Here is an 18,192-nt window from a genome sequence, read left to right as displayed (position 1 = left end):
CAGGACAAATGCCAACCTATGCAGGCTGCCAGGAGAGCAGGTGTAAACTGGACTGTCCTGGGCAAACTGGCATGCATTGCAATTCTACTTATAGGTCACTTAAATGAAAGAAACTTGACAATGGTTCAAGCTTAATTCAATGGAAATTGGAATACTCTCTTCTTTCACCTAAATATTGACATTAAAACTATTAAAATTACTTATTCCGAGTGAACAGCCTATCTGACTTCTACACAGTCAAACCAATTCTCATATGTTAAACATCCTTTTTAAAAAAAGTCATAGTTTGTCTTCAGGTACTCATATCATATTCTTAAAAATAAAGACATCTCTTCAGTGTTCGCTATATGAGAACATGCCATTATATATCTTCATGTCTACTGATTGATCGTTCTGCCAATAAAAGACAGATGCTACAGAAATGACACTGGTCACGTCAAAGCCATTAGTATTACAGTTTGCACTCATTCAGCATCTGCACCAACCATTTATTGAATGTGCATAAATTACTGGAAGTGCCACCCAATATCTAGTCATCTTTGTTGCCTTGTTGTTTCATCTGATATTCTAAAAATTATAGAAGGAATATCTAGGAATAAAGGTTATAAGGCCACTGGCTTCCATGTTATTAAGATTCTTTTTCTCCTAAGGCAACCATCGGAATTTTACCTTTTCTAGTTCCTTGGCTATTTATAGTCTAATCTCTTTCTTAACTATACGTTGTTTCCTTTTAAAAATTATTTCCCTTTACATCTCTTTATCTACCTCCTCTAATCTTCATGTTAGTTTTCCCTCGCCACATACCCCATATAACCATTTTGAATAAGATTCATAAGAATTATGTCACCGTTTCATCGGACAGCTCATAGAAACAATCCACATAGTCTGTACATCATATGTAATCCACACTTAGTAAACTCTAAATATAATTGGTTTGATTCTAGGTCTACTATCAGCATTCTATAAATATGGACATCTCTGAATCTATTAAAAAGAGCCATTGTTGAAAGATTATGAAGAAAAATCATCCACTTCTGATGCAATTTCACAACAAATCTTAAGTATTTAATACCAATAAAATTTCAATGAAACTAGCAATCTTAAAATGTAGGAAACATGAGAGAAGATCTTAAATGTTCTCATCACAAGAAAAAAAATGTATAACCAAGTGAGGTGATGGGTGTTAACCAAACTTATTGTGGAAATCATTTTGCAGTATATACATATATCAAATCACGTTGCACACAAATTAATGCAATGTTGCACATCAATTATATTTCAATAAAATTGGGAAGTTTTTAATTTAAACAATTTAATGTAGCAATTATGCACATAATTCCCTTTTAATTTTTTATTGAAATATAATTTACATTCAGTAAAAAGTATACAAATCTTAAGTGCAACACTACAATAGCTATTGACAAATATATACAACTAGTAATCCATATCCCTCTCAAGACACAGAACATTTCCATCACTCCAGGAAGTTTCCCCAACAAAAGCATTGTTATGATTTCTTACACTGAAGATTTGTTTTGTCTCTTGTTGACCTTAATATACATGGAATCGTATATTATATACTCTTTAATGTCTAGATTCTCTCACTCAGCACAATGGTTTTGAGACATCCGTGTTTCTGTGCATGTGAATAGTTCTCTAGTTTTATTAATGAACAATACTTTTATTTGAATTTACCAAAATTTGTTTATCCATTCACCTGATTGGTGGACATGTGGGAAGTTTCCATTTGGGGGCTACTAAGAACAAAGCTGCGATAAACCTTAATACACAAGTATTTTTGTACACATATGATTCCATTTTTCTTAGGTAAATACCTAAAAATAGAATTACTGGGGCACAAGACAAGTGTATATTTAATTTTATAAGAAACTGTCAAACACTTTTCCAAAACACCTGTACCATTTTACATGTTTTAAACTCTCACCAGCAAAGTATTAGAGATCCAGTAGCTCCAAATCTTCACAGATGTTAAGTGATATCAGGTTTTTCATTGTTTTTTTTTTTAATTGTAATTTTCCAAGTGAGTGCATCAAAGTATCTCATGGTCATCATGCTTTGCATCTCCCAAATGACTAAAGACATAGGACATTTTTCCTTTGTTTATTAGCCATTTGTGTATTTCTGTTGTGGAGAAAATAATTTTGCACTTTTTAGGGTTATTTTTATTTCTATTATTTAAATGTAAGTGCTCTTTATATTCTTTTTAAGCTACATGTATTGCAAATATTTTCTCCTGAAATTTCTTGAAGTATAATTTGGTTATACATTTTCTTAGTATCTTTGATGAACAAAGTTTTAATTTTGATGATGTCTATTTTGTCATTTTTTTGCCTTTTATAATTAGCACTTCTTGTGTTTATCTCAAAATCCTTGCCTACGTCATGAAGATAGTCTCCTCTGGCTCCTCCTAGCAGCTTTATAGTTTTAGCCCAAAGCAAGGTCACAACAATTTTCTTCTATATTTTCTTCTAGAAGTTTTATACTTTTAATTTTTATATTTATAGCTATGATCCATTTTGGGGGTTTTTTAATGGTAAAAAAGCAAGCTTCAAATTTCATTTTTTAAATGGATATTCATTGTTACAGTACAATCTGCTTTCAGTCTTCTTCTCCTTTCTGTCCTTTCTCTGTTTAATTGCCGTTGTACCTTTGTTGAAAATTAGTTGTCAGTATGAGTGGGTACATATTACAGACTCTCCATTGTCTTCTATTATCTTCTAAGCATTTTTAAGTAACAAGAAAAAAGGATTATATATTTACCCATGTATTTATCACTGCCATTGTTCTTCATTTCTTGTGTAGATACATATATCTATCTGGTATAATTTTCCTTCTGCCTAGAGGACTCTGTTTATCATTTCCTACAATGCAGTTACGCTGGTGATGAATTTTTTCAGCATTTGTATATCTGAAAAGGTATTTTTGCCTTCATTTTTCAAAGATTTTCACTGCTATAAAATACTGGTTGATGGCTTATTTATTGTTTTTAAATCTCTTAGTACTTTAAAGACATTTGTTTCATTCTCATCTCTCTTACATTGTTCCCAACAAGAAATCTGCTGTCATCTTTATCTTTGTAAGCATGTCTATACATATAAACATGTCTTTTTTCTCTGACTGATTTTAAGATTGCTTCTCTGTTACTTATTTTATGAAACTGGATTATGATATGCCTTAGTGTAGCTTTCTTCATGTTTCTTGTATTTGGAGTTTGTAGACCTTCTCAGAGCTAAAGATTTGTAGTTTTATGAAATCTGAAAAAATTCTGGCAATCATTTCTTTACATTTTTCTTTGTACTCTGCATGCTCTCCTCCCCCTTCAAGGACATGTATATTAACTGCTTGATATTGTCCCTTAGTTGATGATTCTCTTTCACTTTTTAAATTATTTTATTCATTTTTTAATTCTGTGTTTCAATTTGGATCATTTCTATTGGTTTGTCTTCAAATCCACTAATCTTTTCTTCTTCAATACCTAAACTTCCATTATCCCCATCAAGTGCATTTTTCATTTCCAATATTATAATTCTCATCTCATTTTAGCATTAGATCATTTTAGCATTTATTTTCATATATTACATATTTCTACTTAACTTTTAAAATTATATGGAATACAATTATAGTAACTTTTTTAACGTTCTTGCCTGCTCATTCTAATATCTGTGTCACTTCTGGATTGGTGTCCAGTGTCTGATTACTTTCTAACTATTGATTGTGCTTTCGGGCTGTTTTGCCTGGTTATTTTTGACTGAATGCCAAACACTGCGACTTTTATCTTGTTGGGTGCTGGATATTTTTGTATTCCTATAAATCTTCTTGAACTTTGTTCTGGGAGGCAATTAAGTTACCTGGAAACAGGCTGATCCTTTCAGGTCTTGTTTTTATGATTTGTTATTCTGTCTGAGAGCAGTACCCAGTTTAGCATTGATTATTCCCCACTGCTGAGGCAAGACTTTCCAAAATACTCTACCCAGAGTTCCAGGAATCTTGAGGTTTTCTAGTCTGGCTGCTGGGAACAGACACTATTCTTGGTCCTGTGTGAATGCAGGCCAGTGTTTCTCTAATCATTTTGGATGATTCTTTCCCTGGCCTCAAGTAGTTTCTTCACATGCATGTCCCAATCATTCCTCTACTGAATACACAAGAATTATCTGTAGATCTCCAGGATATCTTGCTGTTCAGCTCTCTCCTCTCTGGTACTCTTTCTAGAAAACTCCAGCTGCCTTGGTCTCCCCATACCCTCAGAACTGTCTCCTCAACTCAGGAAGACCTCTGGGCTCTGCCTATACTCCTCTCCCTTGCAACATCCTGGAAACTCTCAAAGCAGTATGCTAAGGCAATCATAAGGCTCGCTTTATTTCCCATTTCTCAGGTATTATTCTCCTCTGTTGCCTGACGCCCAATTTCTTAAAAACCATTGTTTCAAATAGTTTGTCTATTTTTACAGATGTTTTGGGCAAAAAGGTAAATCGAGGCCCTATTATTCCATCTATACATATAGCAGAAGTCTTGAACATATATTTTAATTATTACTTTTACTTTAAAATAATCAAATGCTCACAAAGATACCTGGAAGGTCAACAGTAACAGAGAATAAAGAAATGATGGTTATTACCAAACTGTTAACTATTCATTATACAAGTTTTAACTTGCTTTAAAGCTTTACACTTTCGATCTAAGATAATCGGTTTATATTGTATTACTCTCTTGTCATCACTTACACCTGGTAGCATTTTTCACCATCTAACAAAATGCACTGAGATGTAATTTAGTCATATGACTTTTTTGTTTTTCACTCTTGTCTAATTAAAATTCCAGACAAAATCATAATGTAGTCTCTCAGTACTTTCATTGTGTCATTATTTAAGCAGTAAAATGCAGAAATAAATACTTAAGAATCTGTAATGCCTATAAAATATTGTTTCTTTGTAGTGATGCTTCTTAAAAATGCTTCATAGTCCATTAACAGCAGGTAACTCTGTTACTTTTTCCTATCACTTTTAAACTTTTGTTTCACAATAGAATAAGGAAGTAGGGAAAATAGCATAAGAAATATTACATAGTAATACAGTTATAAGATCACAGTGAAAATGTTCTTAGTGAAGATTTAACCTAATATTGCCAATATATTCAATTATAAATATGAATCATGGTGAAATTATTTGGCCATGTGGTAACAAGTAATATCTATACCGAAATTCAATAAATATTTGTTGAATAAACTAATTATAATAATGAGTTTAATATGAATGAATACAATCCTCTACTAATAGAACACAAGACTATCAATTATAGGAGAGGAAGAAAAAATGGAAGAGAATGCTTCCAAGTTTACACCATGGCAGAAGACCTTAAAATACAACATAAATAATTTTAGACCTGGAGGTCTTTTCAAGATCTTGGAGAACACCTTTCCTATTTCAGAGATCGAAAAGTAAACACAAAGAAAAGATATACATCTACAAATGCTAACAGTAAAGGGAAGAAGTTAGAACAGGACCTATATCTTCTAACTTCCAGTTTTTGTATCTCTTCCACCATACAAATTAGTCATAATATTTCTTACTTTTTAACTTCTCCCAACATTCTAGGAAGTGCTAAATAAATAAATAGTAAAATGTTACATGAAAGAAAAAAACAAATAGCTGTTTCCTAAATTTCATTAATTTTCAACTTTGGAAAATATGAGCATCCAACTTTTAAATAATTCCAAATGTATAAAACATCAACTCAATGTTGCAGAACAGTTTTACTTTGGTTTTTCTGTAATTTTTTAACAAAATAATATTGTTTTAAAAATGGCTATTTCATCCACCCTCCTCTAAATCCCATCTTAGATCCTCTAACCCAGTGGTTCACAGCCCTCTTCCAGGCCAAAGCCTCTTTGTAAAACAAATTCTTTGTAACATCCCCTTTACTACCCTGAAAAGGAAATCCAGAGGAAAAAATGTCCTAAGAATTCACATAATTTTTAAGACATATATATATTCCTAACTCTATAATAAAAGGAAAAATAAATAATTTATGAAAAATAAAATATATTTAAATAAGTAAATGCTCAGGCACAACAACCCAAGATGTCATAATAAAGGAGTCAGATACTTACACCTACATGGATGTGGTCAACCTGTGCCCCACTCAGTAAATGTGTCAAAACAGTACACTCAAATGTGGAACGATGTTGCCTCTAAGAACCACAAAGGTCCACTAAGTGTTATGCCTCTTAGTGACAGAGCTACAAAGGACAACTGCCACTGAGCTATTGAAGGACACTGGTGTTTCCCTCCCTAATATATCTCTAGATGCCTTTGTGCTTTGCTACTGGTCTCCACTAGTAAGTAGTATTGGCATCACTTGGCAGTTTGTTAAAAACACAGATTCTCGGGTACTACCTCAGACCTATCAAATTCAAATCTATATTTTAATAAGATCGTCAGGTTATATGGATGTAAATTAAAGGCTGAGAAACCACTGGGCACTCCTGGGGGACATAGTAAGGGAGAGGGTAAACAAACTGCACATAACAAAAAAAGTGGTTATTTCAATATGTATTTTGAAATTAAAAAAAAATATTTGAAAATCTCTAACAATATTTTGTACCTAAGTTGATAATAAACATTTGTCATTTTTATGAATAAATGAATTAAGTAAATACTCATTAACTCAAAGCTAAGGTCTAGAGCCAACTTGGTATTCATTCACTCAGTAAATACTAAAGGTCTATGTGTAAAGCACTGTGTTTTACTTCTGTGAGAGAAGTAAAAAGTCATAAAACAGGTCAAAACCACTGCAGTATATAGTTAAAGATTAAACTAAAGCTCCTAAAAAGAAGGAAATGTAACACACTCTTCTCTCAAACATACTTCTAGGTTCATAGATTTAAATTTAATTAAACCAAAGTTTCTCTTTTTGAGGCCACTGGTTTCTGAATGGTATTGAAGAACAAATTACTAATAATACTTTAAACTGGAGTTATATTTTTTATGAGATGCTCCATTTTACTGTCCAAGTCAAATACTGCTGAAAGACCCATTGTGGTAAGAAAGGAGAAAAACATGGGGAGAGAGAGACAAAGACAGAGAGAGAGAAAGAGAGAGAGGAGCGGGAGGTAAGGCTAACAAGAAAACAGGCTTAACTGAAGTAATTTAAATAGTAACAAAAGAAAATGAGCGAAGAAAGGAGAAATTTCAACACCACTAAGAGAACTAACTACTTACTCTCTTAGGCAAGAAAAGGCAAATTTTTTTGTAAAGGGTCATAAAGTAAATATTTTAGGCTACGAAGACCATATAACATGGTCTCTTGCAGCTACTCAACTCTTATAACTACAATGGTAGCTGAAAGCAGCCATAGATAATAAGTAAACTAATAGATGTGACTGTGTTCCAATAAAACTTTATTTACAAAAGACAGATGGCACAGATTTGGTGCCAGGGATGTAGTTTGCTGATCCCTTGCTCTAGGGGAAACAATTCAAAAGGTTCAAAGATACAGGCCTAATAAATTAATATAGAATCTGCATTTAAAAAATAATAAACCATAGGCTCTTTCTTGCTGATGATAAGGGGAATTAAATTAGTCTTGAAGAGAAAGTACTTTCCAAATAAAACTTTATACAATTATAACCAGTTACATTTTCTAGGCATAACTACCAAATCTGATATTAAGCTCTAACTTCTTCCGTGACTAAAAGTAATTCTTATTAACAAAAGAAGCTATTGGTCTGACTTGTATTAGGTTCAGAAAGCAAGGAGTCATGAAAGTGTGCATTTACTAGTTACAGCTGTCAAAGGCACAAGGCAAAAGAAAAAAAGGAACTACTACACCTTGCTTCCAGATTCTACTGTTTATTCAGGCTAGTAGTTTGTCATTGAAAGAACCATTAAGAGATAATATTGAAAGAAATATATTTGTTCTTATTACCACCTTCTTCAAAGATTAGAGATATGCTTCTAGCTTCCCTACAGTGATGAATTAATTACTCGAAAATTTGTTGTATTTATTTCTAACATCCGTAACCTCCTGACAATATGCACTCCAAAACTTACTAATTGATTATGTGACCCAGTGTTTTAGTATTTCCTTTTTTCTTCCCAAACTTACCTCTCTAAAGTCCAAAGGAAACTATCTCATGCAGCTATCTAGTTTTTGAAGAAGTCTGTTCCCATTATCCATTTTACTGTCATTCATTCATTTAAAATCCTATCTCCATTGGTTATCTACTTTTTTTACCCAAGCTCATATACCTTGACCATTTCACTTGCCATTTTACAAGTTTTCTTGATTTCTAAAGTCCTTGTGTAGCAGACACTGCTACTGTCTTAACCCACGTTGCCGTATCCTTCACTGTTCCCCACATAGCAATGTTTTCTTACTGTATTTTTGATATTCTGCCTGAGTGCTTTCTCTGGCACAGGAGTATGCCTGAGCAATGAATTCTAGAGAGTTAACAACCCCAGGAACAGCCCTAGACCAATGGCAAAGGAAAGTTATGGATAAATATCCCCAGCCTCCTTGCCCATTATATGGGATAACTTTGAGGTCGTGATACCGGGTCTCCCAAAAGTCCCGGTAAGATTAAGACACAGCTGCTGAAAGAGGTTACCTGCTCTTGAATACATCCAATATTGTATTCTTTCTCTTAACTGGATCATTTCCCACTTCCCTACAGGTAAGTGCCTGGGATTGCCTTCCATATAAACTACCCGCTCTCAAATCTTTGTGTGCTTAAGGTGGTCCTCAATCTAAGATGGTCCTCTAACCTTAAAATTCCTGGGTTCCTGAGATTTTGCACTGAGACGAGTTCATAGCACACCAGCCATGAAATCACCAACTGTTTTGCCCAAAGGTAGGATTACATTGTTTCACTTTTGCTAGTTTTCAAAAGATCTGGCACAGCCATCATTTTATTATTCTCCCAAGACATAGCAACACACCAGAGTGATGGCTTTAGCCACCCTCTAAAGTGACTCCCAGTTACCTTACCTGTCATAACTGAGTGCTCACGTAATAGGAGCGGGTATGCCTCGCACCAAGCCGCGCACAGGAGAGGCTGGGACGCTGGTGTGGGGTGGGGCACGGACGCAGGGGCGCGGTCCAGTCGGTAGCTGGCCTCGCTCAGGTTCTTCGGGCTCAGCTGAGCCCCTCTCCCAACCCTGCGTACCTGAAGGCTCACAGCCCTCCAGTTCTTGGCCAACACTCCCCTCGTTTGGGTTTGGGGCTTGAGCTTTTCCATCCCCAGCACCTGGCAGGGTGTTGGGCCAGGGAAGCCTGATCAAGTGGCCAACAGCGGCTGGAGGGCAGCACCACCCCGCCCAGCGCCGGACCTCAGGCCAGCAGCCAGAGTCCAGGCTCCGAAGAAAGGCAGGTAAGGGCTGTCGCTGTGTAAATGGGCGGGGGTCAGTTGCCCTCAAGTTGGAGGAGAGTCTACATCACAAAACCTAACTCAACTTTTGTTACTAAGGGACTCGTGTTGAGCAAAATCTGATGTTAACTTTGAAGGAGAGATTTGTTCTTCGCCTTCAAATTGTAATCGGGGCGGGGCGGGCAGGCAGCCCTTAGCATTCCACCCTTAATACCTGGCCAGCGCGTGGCCGTCACGAGGCCTTAGAACAGCGGTTAGAGGTCCCGCTCTGCCAGCAGTCAGCCTCGCGGTGATCCTCCGGGCAGAAAGTGCCGTGAGCGGTGGATCGTGGCCTTCTCCCCAGGGCTCGAGGCCCTCCAGCCTCCACGCTGGTGGGTGAGCTGGGGGGCCCAGGACAGGCTGAGGGCTGTGCCCTGCAAAGTTCCAGAGCCCTTGCCATGGCCGCCCCCTGGCTGGGCCCAGGCCTTGACCTAATGGCGGCGGCAGTCTCCATGGGTCCCAGTCAATGGAGGCCTCAGCACCTGCATTACATGGACACTGCCACTAAGGTAACAGCTTCAATCAGCTTCAGTCTGTCCATTCAAGTTTTGAAAATTGGTACAGCTTAGATCAGTTGTCTAACCCCCTAAGAGGTGGCCGGAGGTCAGGGGTAAGTTGCCAGAACACTGCACATCATTAGTTCAGGTCCACCTCTGTGGCTGGGGCTCTTCTCAAAGAAGGACAATTGTTGCGAGCTGGGAATTCACCTGACAGGTATTTGCTACAAGTGATTCGCTCCAGTTTAAGTGAAAAGCCTGAGAGCCAGCTGGGTCTTGGGCACTTGGCTCCCTCAGTGATGACGGCTGGGCAGGGTCTGATAACCCGGCCCTGAGGGCGCCACCAGCTGAGATCTGCCTCTTCAGCCAGGCCTGGGCACTGGCAGGAGGACCCAGACTGGGTGCTGGATGAACGCTCCCAGGCAGGGTAACGGCCCGCGCAGGGACCCCCTCCTCTTAGCCAGGGCCTGGACCCTGGAGGGAGAAACTTGAGCCTTGGGACTTTGCCCTTTCTTGTCAGAACGGGAAGAACATTCATTTTGGTGGAGGTTTGCAGGAACATTGTTACCTGACCATGACCTGACCTCAAGAACAAAGGTTCTGACACCAGGAAGTTTGACAACTAACTACACCCCTCCCTCACATTTCGTATAAAAGGGTTTTGCTGAAAGCTTATGGGGAGTTCGGGGTTTGGGGGGCCTGAGCCACCCGTCTCCTTGCATGACCCTGCAATATACCTTTCTCTGCTCCAAACTCTGACGTTTTGGTACTTTTTGGCCTCACTGTGCGTCGGGCACACAGACTTGCATTCGGTAACGCTCAGGACCCACCATCCTATAAGTACAGTTTAGATTTGTTTTTCCACAAAATGCATGACTTTCTACTTGTTCACGTGTAAATGTGTCTGCCAATTCTAGATAACAAACATAGTGTAAACCAGATTTTGTTTTTAATTTAAACAGAGGAACGTGGTATAGAAAAATAATCTTCCCAAGAAAACTTTTCATCCTCCCCCTTCCAAAAGTAGGAACTCTAAGAACCATAAACACTGTTTTAAAAAGTCTAACCCTTTGAACATGGAGAAGCCCATAGAACTGAGCCAAAAGAGTAAATAGCAGAGTTAGCCCATGGAAAAATCAAACTCACGAAACCCTTTCATCAATATTTACCTGCTTGGAAGACCACTTCATCCGTCAACCCAAGGTAGAACCTTTGGAGGCATCCTTAATCTTCCCCATTCTCTTAATTCCTCTCCCAGTTAGTCCCATCAGTTGAACCTCTCCGAAGTGTCTTAAAAAAAACATTTCTTCATTCCCCTTGCTCTTATGCCAGTTTGTCTTTCCTGTGACCATAACCTATCTAGGTTCCCTGTTTCATTTCACTTCTTTATTCTGGAAAAACCTGACACTCCCACATCAAACCTAAGACTGTTCAAACCTATAATAGCTCAAGTCCTGAACATCACTTTCAGCATTTCTATAAAACATATGGACATTTACATTATATTTAGACAACACATTTGTTGCCTAAACATTTCATGTATTTTTATTTCTGTTTGGAATGAAGATTAAAAATAATGTTTACCTAAAGATTAAGCAAAATGTTTACCTGTCTGAAGCTACGTCACTGGCAATTTGGTGCTTCAATCCTGACCCATTTTTAATAGAATCCTGTCTTGTGAGCCCATGAGATCGACTTTTCTCCACTGCAGGTACAGATAAGTCACCTGAGGGTCCTTGGAACGGGGCCTGCTCATGCAGTTTTGCTTTCTTCTCCTGAGGTGCCTCCTCATTCCGCAGTCCTCGGAGAACCTTTTGATCAGGTTGCTGTGGTGTATTAGATCCACTATTATAAAACCATGCTCCTGATTTAGTGAGGATTTCTTGTTGTTTTCGGCACAAATTACATACCCACATAACCTGCACACGAATATACAGGGAAAAGAAATTAGTGTTTCCAAAAGTTAAAAGCAAATAAAAATAGAGACAACAACTCAAGCTAACAAAAAAAGTACATGGTTATCCTTTCTGAAGTTAAAATGTAATCCTGATCAACTGCTATTGTTAATTAAATCACATATCTTAATTTTGTCAACAGACAAAACTGACAATATTTACTGGCAGTAGAAACACCAAACTAGAATGTGAAATTACTAGTTGTTTATTTATATTCTTTAATTGCTTTGTATTTAAACTAGAGGCATAGTATAATACAAAGAAAATGGATTTTGAGGTTAGAAAAACTTGGGTTTAAATAACAACTGCAAGACTGGAAACTTGGCAACCTTCAACAAGGTACTGAACCTTCATAGCTATAAAACTTAGTTTCTTTAATGATAAAATAGAGAAATAGGTATAATAATATTCATCCCCTATATTGTTTTGAGGATTGAAATAATTTATATAAAACGTCTGGCACAATGCCTGGTATATGTTGGACTTCAATAGATTACCTACTAATATTAGGTTAATCTTCTATCATCAACTATATTACAGTTTCTTGAAGGGGCTTTTATTTCTTTTGAGTAGCTCCTAATGACTAAAATAAAGCTAGGAACATTGCTGATCCTCAATAGAAACCTATTAATTGCTCATAACTTTAGTAGGACACTTAACATAAAATGTACCATTTTAACCATTTTTAAGTGCACAGTTCAGTAGTATTAAGTATATTCACATTGCTGTGAAACAGATCTACAAAATGTTCATCTTGCAAAATTCAAAGTCTATATCCATTAAACAGCAAATCCCCTTTTCTCCCTCCCCCCATCCCCTGGTAACCACCATTCTACACTTGATTTTTTAATAGATATGTTTTTCAGACTCCAGGAATCTAAGAATATTAAAACTAACATCTGTTTGACCAGAAAACCTTCGCCTTCTTCTGAAAAATATTTTTCAATTAGAAAAAAAATCATACATTCATGAAATAAAAGGTAAGTTAATATTTCAAGTGTTTTCTATGTTTTATGTCAAATATTGAATCTTACACAGCTCTCCAGATTGCTAAACATTTCCTCATAGTTTAAATAAATTATAATATAGATAATCGCAGTAAAAGAAAACTTCAACATGGTATTTTCAACTGATACAAGAATGCTTTTGTAAAATACCATTTAAAATTTTTGCTTAACTTCTCATTATTCCCAGTTCACATTGTTTGTATAGTTTATATCATACAACACTGTACTTGATCATTTTTTTATTTTGTTCTCCCTTCAAATTGTATATACATTTCTCTTTTCTCCAACTAAATTGAAAGCTCACTGCGGGCAAGGTCTGTATCTTCTATTTGCATAATAAGACCAGTAAGACCTTCTAAATGTTTGCTAACTTGAATTCTTTTGAAGTCTTTCTGGGGGATGTATTATAATAAAATTTTTTATACTATTACACTAAGATTTATGTTTCATCCATTTCCAAAAGAATTAGTCAGCAACAACATCAATTTCTGTGACTATCTTATTTTTAAAAGTAAATAAGAAAGTATTTTTGATATTAAAATACCAAAATCTCAAATTTTAAAAAAATACATCATAGTCCAAATTTCTTTTGGTTTGAATACATACAAAATATAAATATATCTAACTCATCAATCGTCTCAAAAATCAAATTTCAACCAAGATCTTCAGCCTTTCAATGCCATCTTGTGGCAATTATAGGTATTGCAGATATCTTTTAAAAGTGAAAGGCGCACTAAATATAGAACCAGAAAATATTGTTAAAATAAATTAAATTTGAATTTCAACTTTTCTGCTTTATTTTAAACAAATTACTCATTGTACAAATAGCATCATTTCCATATAGCACAAAATGAAAAAAAGACTTGGAAGCATTATGGGCTTAGTTTTCCTCATCTGTTAACACCTAATAGATATTAATATAAGATAAATGACTGTAAGTGTGAAGGATGATGTCTGACTCTCTGTGTATTAATACCCTTCCCATACTCTCTGAGCTATCCACATTGGTTGCTCTTTTTCAGACTAGATCCTATGTGCCCTCCTAAACTGCTGGCTTCTAGTAATCCTTATATCCTAACAAATTACCCTTCTCTTACTATCTCCTCCTACTCTTGGATTAAGAGCTTATTAATCTTTAAAGCTTAGGAAGCCTAAATTCACTCACTTAAATTAGTACAGGGACTGACACTTTCAGCTGAAAACCTTTACACACATTGCACCTTGTAAATTGATGATACTGCAGGATGCCTTACAAACACATACACATGCTATGAGATGACTTTTTACTAGTTGGCTGTGAAATAATTAACATCTATTAGAGGTAAAGTCTGTGTCCATGGAAAATAATTTAACTAATTTGGGAATATAATAGCAGGACTTTTGTTAATGGAACCCTTTAACCAATTAAGTTAACCAGCAAATGTATCTTATGATGAATGCTGTTAAAAATATCTTAGAAATATACATGCCTGTAAATCACCATGGTTAGAGCCTATTAGTGTGGCTGGTCATCATTTATCAAAAAACATCTAGGCCCCAAGAATACAAAGACATAGAGGATTCAAAATTATAAGGTATTATTATTTTCAGTTCTAAATATGCCAATATTTGGGACTTCCCTGGTGGTCCAGTGGTTAGGACTTTGCCTTCCAATGCAGGGGGTGAGGGTTCGATCCCTGGTCGAGGAGCTAAGATCCCACATGCCTCGCAGCCAAAAAACCAAAACAAAACAGAAGCAATATTGTAACAAATTCAATAAGGACTTGAAAAAAATTGGTCCACAGGGCTTCCCTGGTGGCACAGTGGTTAAGAATCCACCTGCCAATGCAGGGGACATGGGTTCAAGCCCTGGTCCAGGAAGATCCCACATGTTGCAGAGCAACAAAGCCTGTAAGCCACAACTATTTAGCCTGCGTGCCATAACTAGTGAAGCCCGTGCGCCTAGAGCCCACGCTCCGCAAGAAGAGAAGCACTGCAATGAGACACCTGCGCACCGCAACAAAGAGTAGCCCCAGCTTGCTGCAACTAGAGGAAGCCCGCGCGCAGCCACGAAGACACAATGCAATGCATTGTCTAAATGGTTTTACATTTGACTCCTACTAAACACTGAAAAAACAGATAATCCCAAACTTTTTCAAACTATTATAGAAGGGGGGGGGAAGGTAAGGTCCCCAATGCAATTTATAAGACTAGAAAGATTTTAATGGCAAAATCAGAAAAGGGCAGTAATTAGTTTCCTATGGCTGCTGTAACAAATTACCACAAACTGGTGGTCTAAAACAACAGAAATATATTCTCTCACAATGCTGAAGACCAAAGTCTGAATTCAAATTCAGTATCAATGGGCCAAAATCAAGGTATCAACAGGGTCATGCTCATTCAAGAGGCTCTAGGGGAAATCAGTTCTTTGCCTCTTCTGGCAGTCAGCTTCTGATGGCTACAAGCATTCTTTGGCTTGTGGCCACGTCAATCCAATCTTCAGGGACAGCATCTTCAGATCTCTCTCTGCTACATCCTCACTGTGTGTGTAATCTCCCTCTTATAAGGATACAAATGATTATATTAAGGGCCCAGGCAGATAATCTCCCCATCTCAAGATTCTTACATAATGATATCTGCACAGATTGTTTGTTTGTTTGTTTGTTTTGCTATATAAGGTTATTCACAGGTTCAGGGATTAGGGCATGGATATTTTTTTAGGGGCCATTTTCAGCCTACCACAGACAATATAAAAGTAGAATTATAGGCCAACAGCACAAATAAAAATGGATGCATTGATCTTAAAATCAAATGTTAAATTTCATACAGCAAATATATATGATAAAGAACAAAAAGAACCTATCATGACAGAGGGAAGATTATAACAAGAATAGTTTAATATTAGAAAATATACCAATGTAATTCACCACATTAATAGATTAAAATAGAAAAAAGTGGTCATATTGATACGGAAAAACCATTCAGCATTCATAAAATGTAAGACTCATTCATGTGAAAATAAAATCTAGCAAATAGAAAAGTAATGCTTAAGCCTGATAAAGGGTATCTACAAAAACTTATATCCTATTTTATACTTAAAGATGAAAAGTAAGAGCATTTCCCTTAAAGTCAGGAATGAGCTAAGGATTCCAAGTATCATCACTTCTATTCAACACTGTCCTGGAGGCACTAGCTTATTAGTAAATCTCACACACACGAGACAAGAAGAAGGATGAAATAAAACTGTCCTTATCTAAACACTATATGATTGTGAACACCATTTGATTATGACATAAAAATCCAAGAAAATCCACAGACAACATATTAGAAGTAATAAGAGAGCTCCATAAGTTTCCTAGATCAAAGATGGACAAAGATAAACAGCATTTCAGTACACCACTAATAACCAATCATAAACATTTAATAAAAAAATTTTAAAGATACCTGTTTCAAAGAAAATTAGTATACAAGAGTCTAAAAGAAGACTTACATAAATGGAAAGATATACTCTGTTGCAATAAGAAGACCAAATACTACCAGGATGTCAATCTCCCGAATTAAATCTATAACGTTCAGTGCAATTTTAATCAGACTCCTACCATGTTTTTCATAGAATTTATCAAGCTAATTCTGAAATGAATATGGAAGAGCCAAAGATAAGAAAATCTAGATAATTCTGAAGATAAGTAACAATTTAAGGTGGACTTGCTCTACTTATTATAAAGTGACAGAAATTAAGACTGTGGTATTAGTAGAGAAGTGCTAAATAGAACATGGAGCATACTAGAGGCTCTAGAAACAGACTCTCACATATACCAGTGATCACATTACAAATCAGTGGAGAAAGGACACACTATTAATACAGCCAAGACAACTGGTTGTCCATAATGGGGGAAAAAATAGATTCACACCTCACACCATATACAAAAATCTGTTCCAAATGGATTAAACACTGAAACATGAAAGACAAAACTTCCAAACTTTTAGAACAAATGTCAAGAAGCAAAATATTTTTAACTCAAATACAAAAAGCACAAACTAAAATTTACTATATTAAAATGTTTAAACATTTTTGAATAGTAATATAATAAGATAAAGTAAAAGAAGAAACCACAATCAGAGAGGTTTTACTGCAATGTATACAGTTTATACAGGATATGCATTCAGAATATATGAGGAACTTCCATAGTTCAGTAAGAAAAAGACAAATATCACAGCAGAATAATAGGTCAAGAAATGAATATACAATTCCATAGAGAACCCCAACTGGCCAATAAACAAATAAAAAGGAGCTTAATCTTATCAGTGAAAAATTACAAATTTAAAAAAATTAGTTACTATTTCACTCCCATTAGTTTGACAACATTTAAAAGTCTGACAACACCAAGCATTTCAGAGGAAGAAGAGGAGCCAGTACTCAGAAACATTCCTCCCAGGAGTGCAAAACAGTTTGGAGATCCATTGTGCAATATCTAGTGAAACTGAAAATGGCTACTTATATACTCTATGATCCAGAAATGTTACTTCTGCCCTAGAGAAATTACAAGAAGACATGAACAGGGATGTTCATTGAGCACCACCTCTACTAGGAAAAAATATTAGATAACCTAAATCAGTGGATAAACTAACATATTCATGCAAAAGAATTATATTCAGCAGTCAAATGAGTGAATTAGATTTAGATGAATCTAAATTTTGAGATAACTCTCAAAATATAGAGTTAAAGAAAGCAAGTTTCAGAAAAATATATACAGTATGATCCATAATATAAAGTTTAAAACATTGTAAAATAATACTATATATGGTTTAGCAGTGTTTAGATATTAAGCTAAACTACAAATAAAAACATGTAGAATGATAAGTATTCGCGATAACTGCTCTATCTCTAAAAAAACAAAGAAAAATACTAAAAAGATAGCAAATGTTAAGATTTGTACAACTGCTCGGCAGTCTCTAAACTTCCCGACATGTTTGAAATATTTCAAAATAAAAAAGAGAGAACCAGTTAAGGTTAATTGGACTAGTGAAAACATTTACTGATACTCATAATCACGCTAAAAGGAAATGTGTATTTACCATAAATATATTAGTTAACTGAGAACTAATTAATGAATTTGCATACAAATATAATTTTTAAAATACAATACAGCTTACTTCCAGGGTTTTGTTTTGTTTTGTTTTTTATGGAGAGGTGTGAGTGAAGGAGTCAGATTACATAAAAGGTAGCCAATTAGCTGTACATGTTTTGTAGTGCTGTTTCTAGTTTTTCTTTTCATCAAAGCACTTGATTCATTTTATAAACTCCCTGTTCTAAATTAAATTTTATCCAA

At 35.7% G+C, this 18,192-nt stretch overlaps 1 protein-coding gene across 23 annotated transcripts in view; it reads right to left on the bottom strand.

Annotated features, from left to right (window-relative positions):
- RIMS2 (regulating synaptic membrane exocytosis 2) overlaps window positions 1–18,192 on the bottom strand; it is a 576,987-nt gene that overhangs the window by 377,572 nt on the left and 181,223 nt on the right. For all 23 annotated transcript variants that reach the window (XM_060127293.1, XM_060127304.1, XM_060127300.1 and 20 more), the window contains one exon: window positions 11,530–11,840. In XM_060127293.1, coding sequence (XP_059983276.1) covers window positions 11,530–11,840 — 311 coding nt within the window. The remainder of the gene's footprint in view (window positions 1–11,529; window positions 11,841–18,192) is intronic.

Source organism: Lagenorhynchus albirostris, chromosome 17, assembly GCF_949774975.1.
Source record: "Lagenorhynchus albirostris chromosome 17, mLagAlb1.1, whole genome shotgun sequence".
Classification (NCBI taxonomy): domain Eukaryota; kingdom Metazoa; phylum Chordata; class Mammalia; order Artiodactyla; family Delphinidae; genus Lagenorhynchus; species Lagenorhynchus albirostris.
Note: the sequence above shows the minus strand (reverse complement) of the source record. Positions and strands in the feature narration are given on the sequence as shown.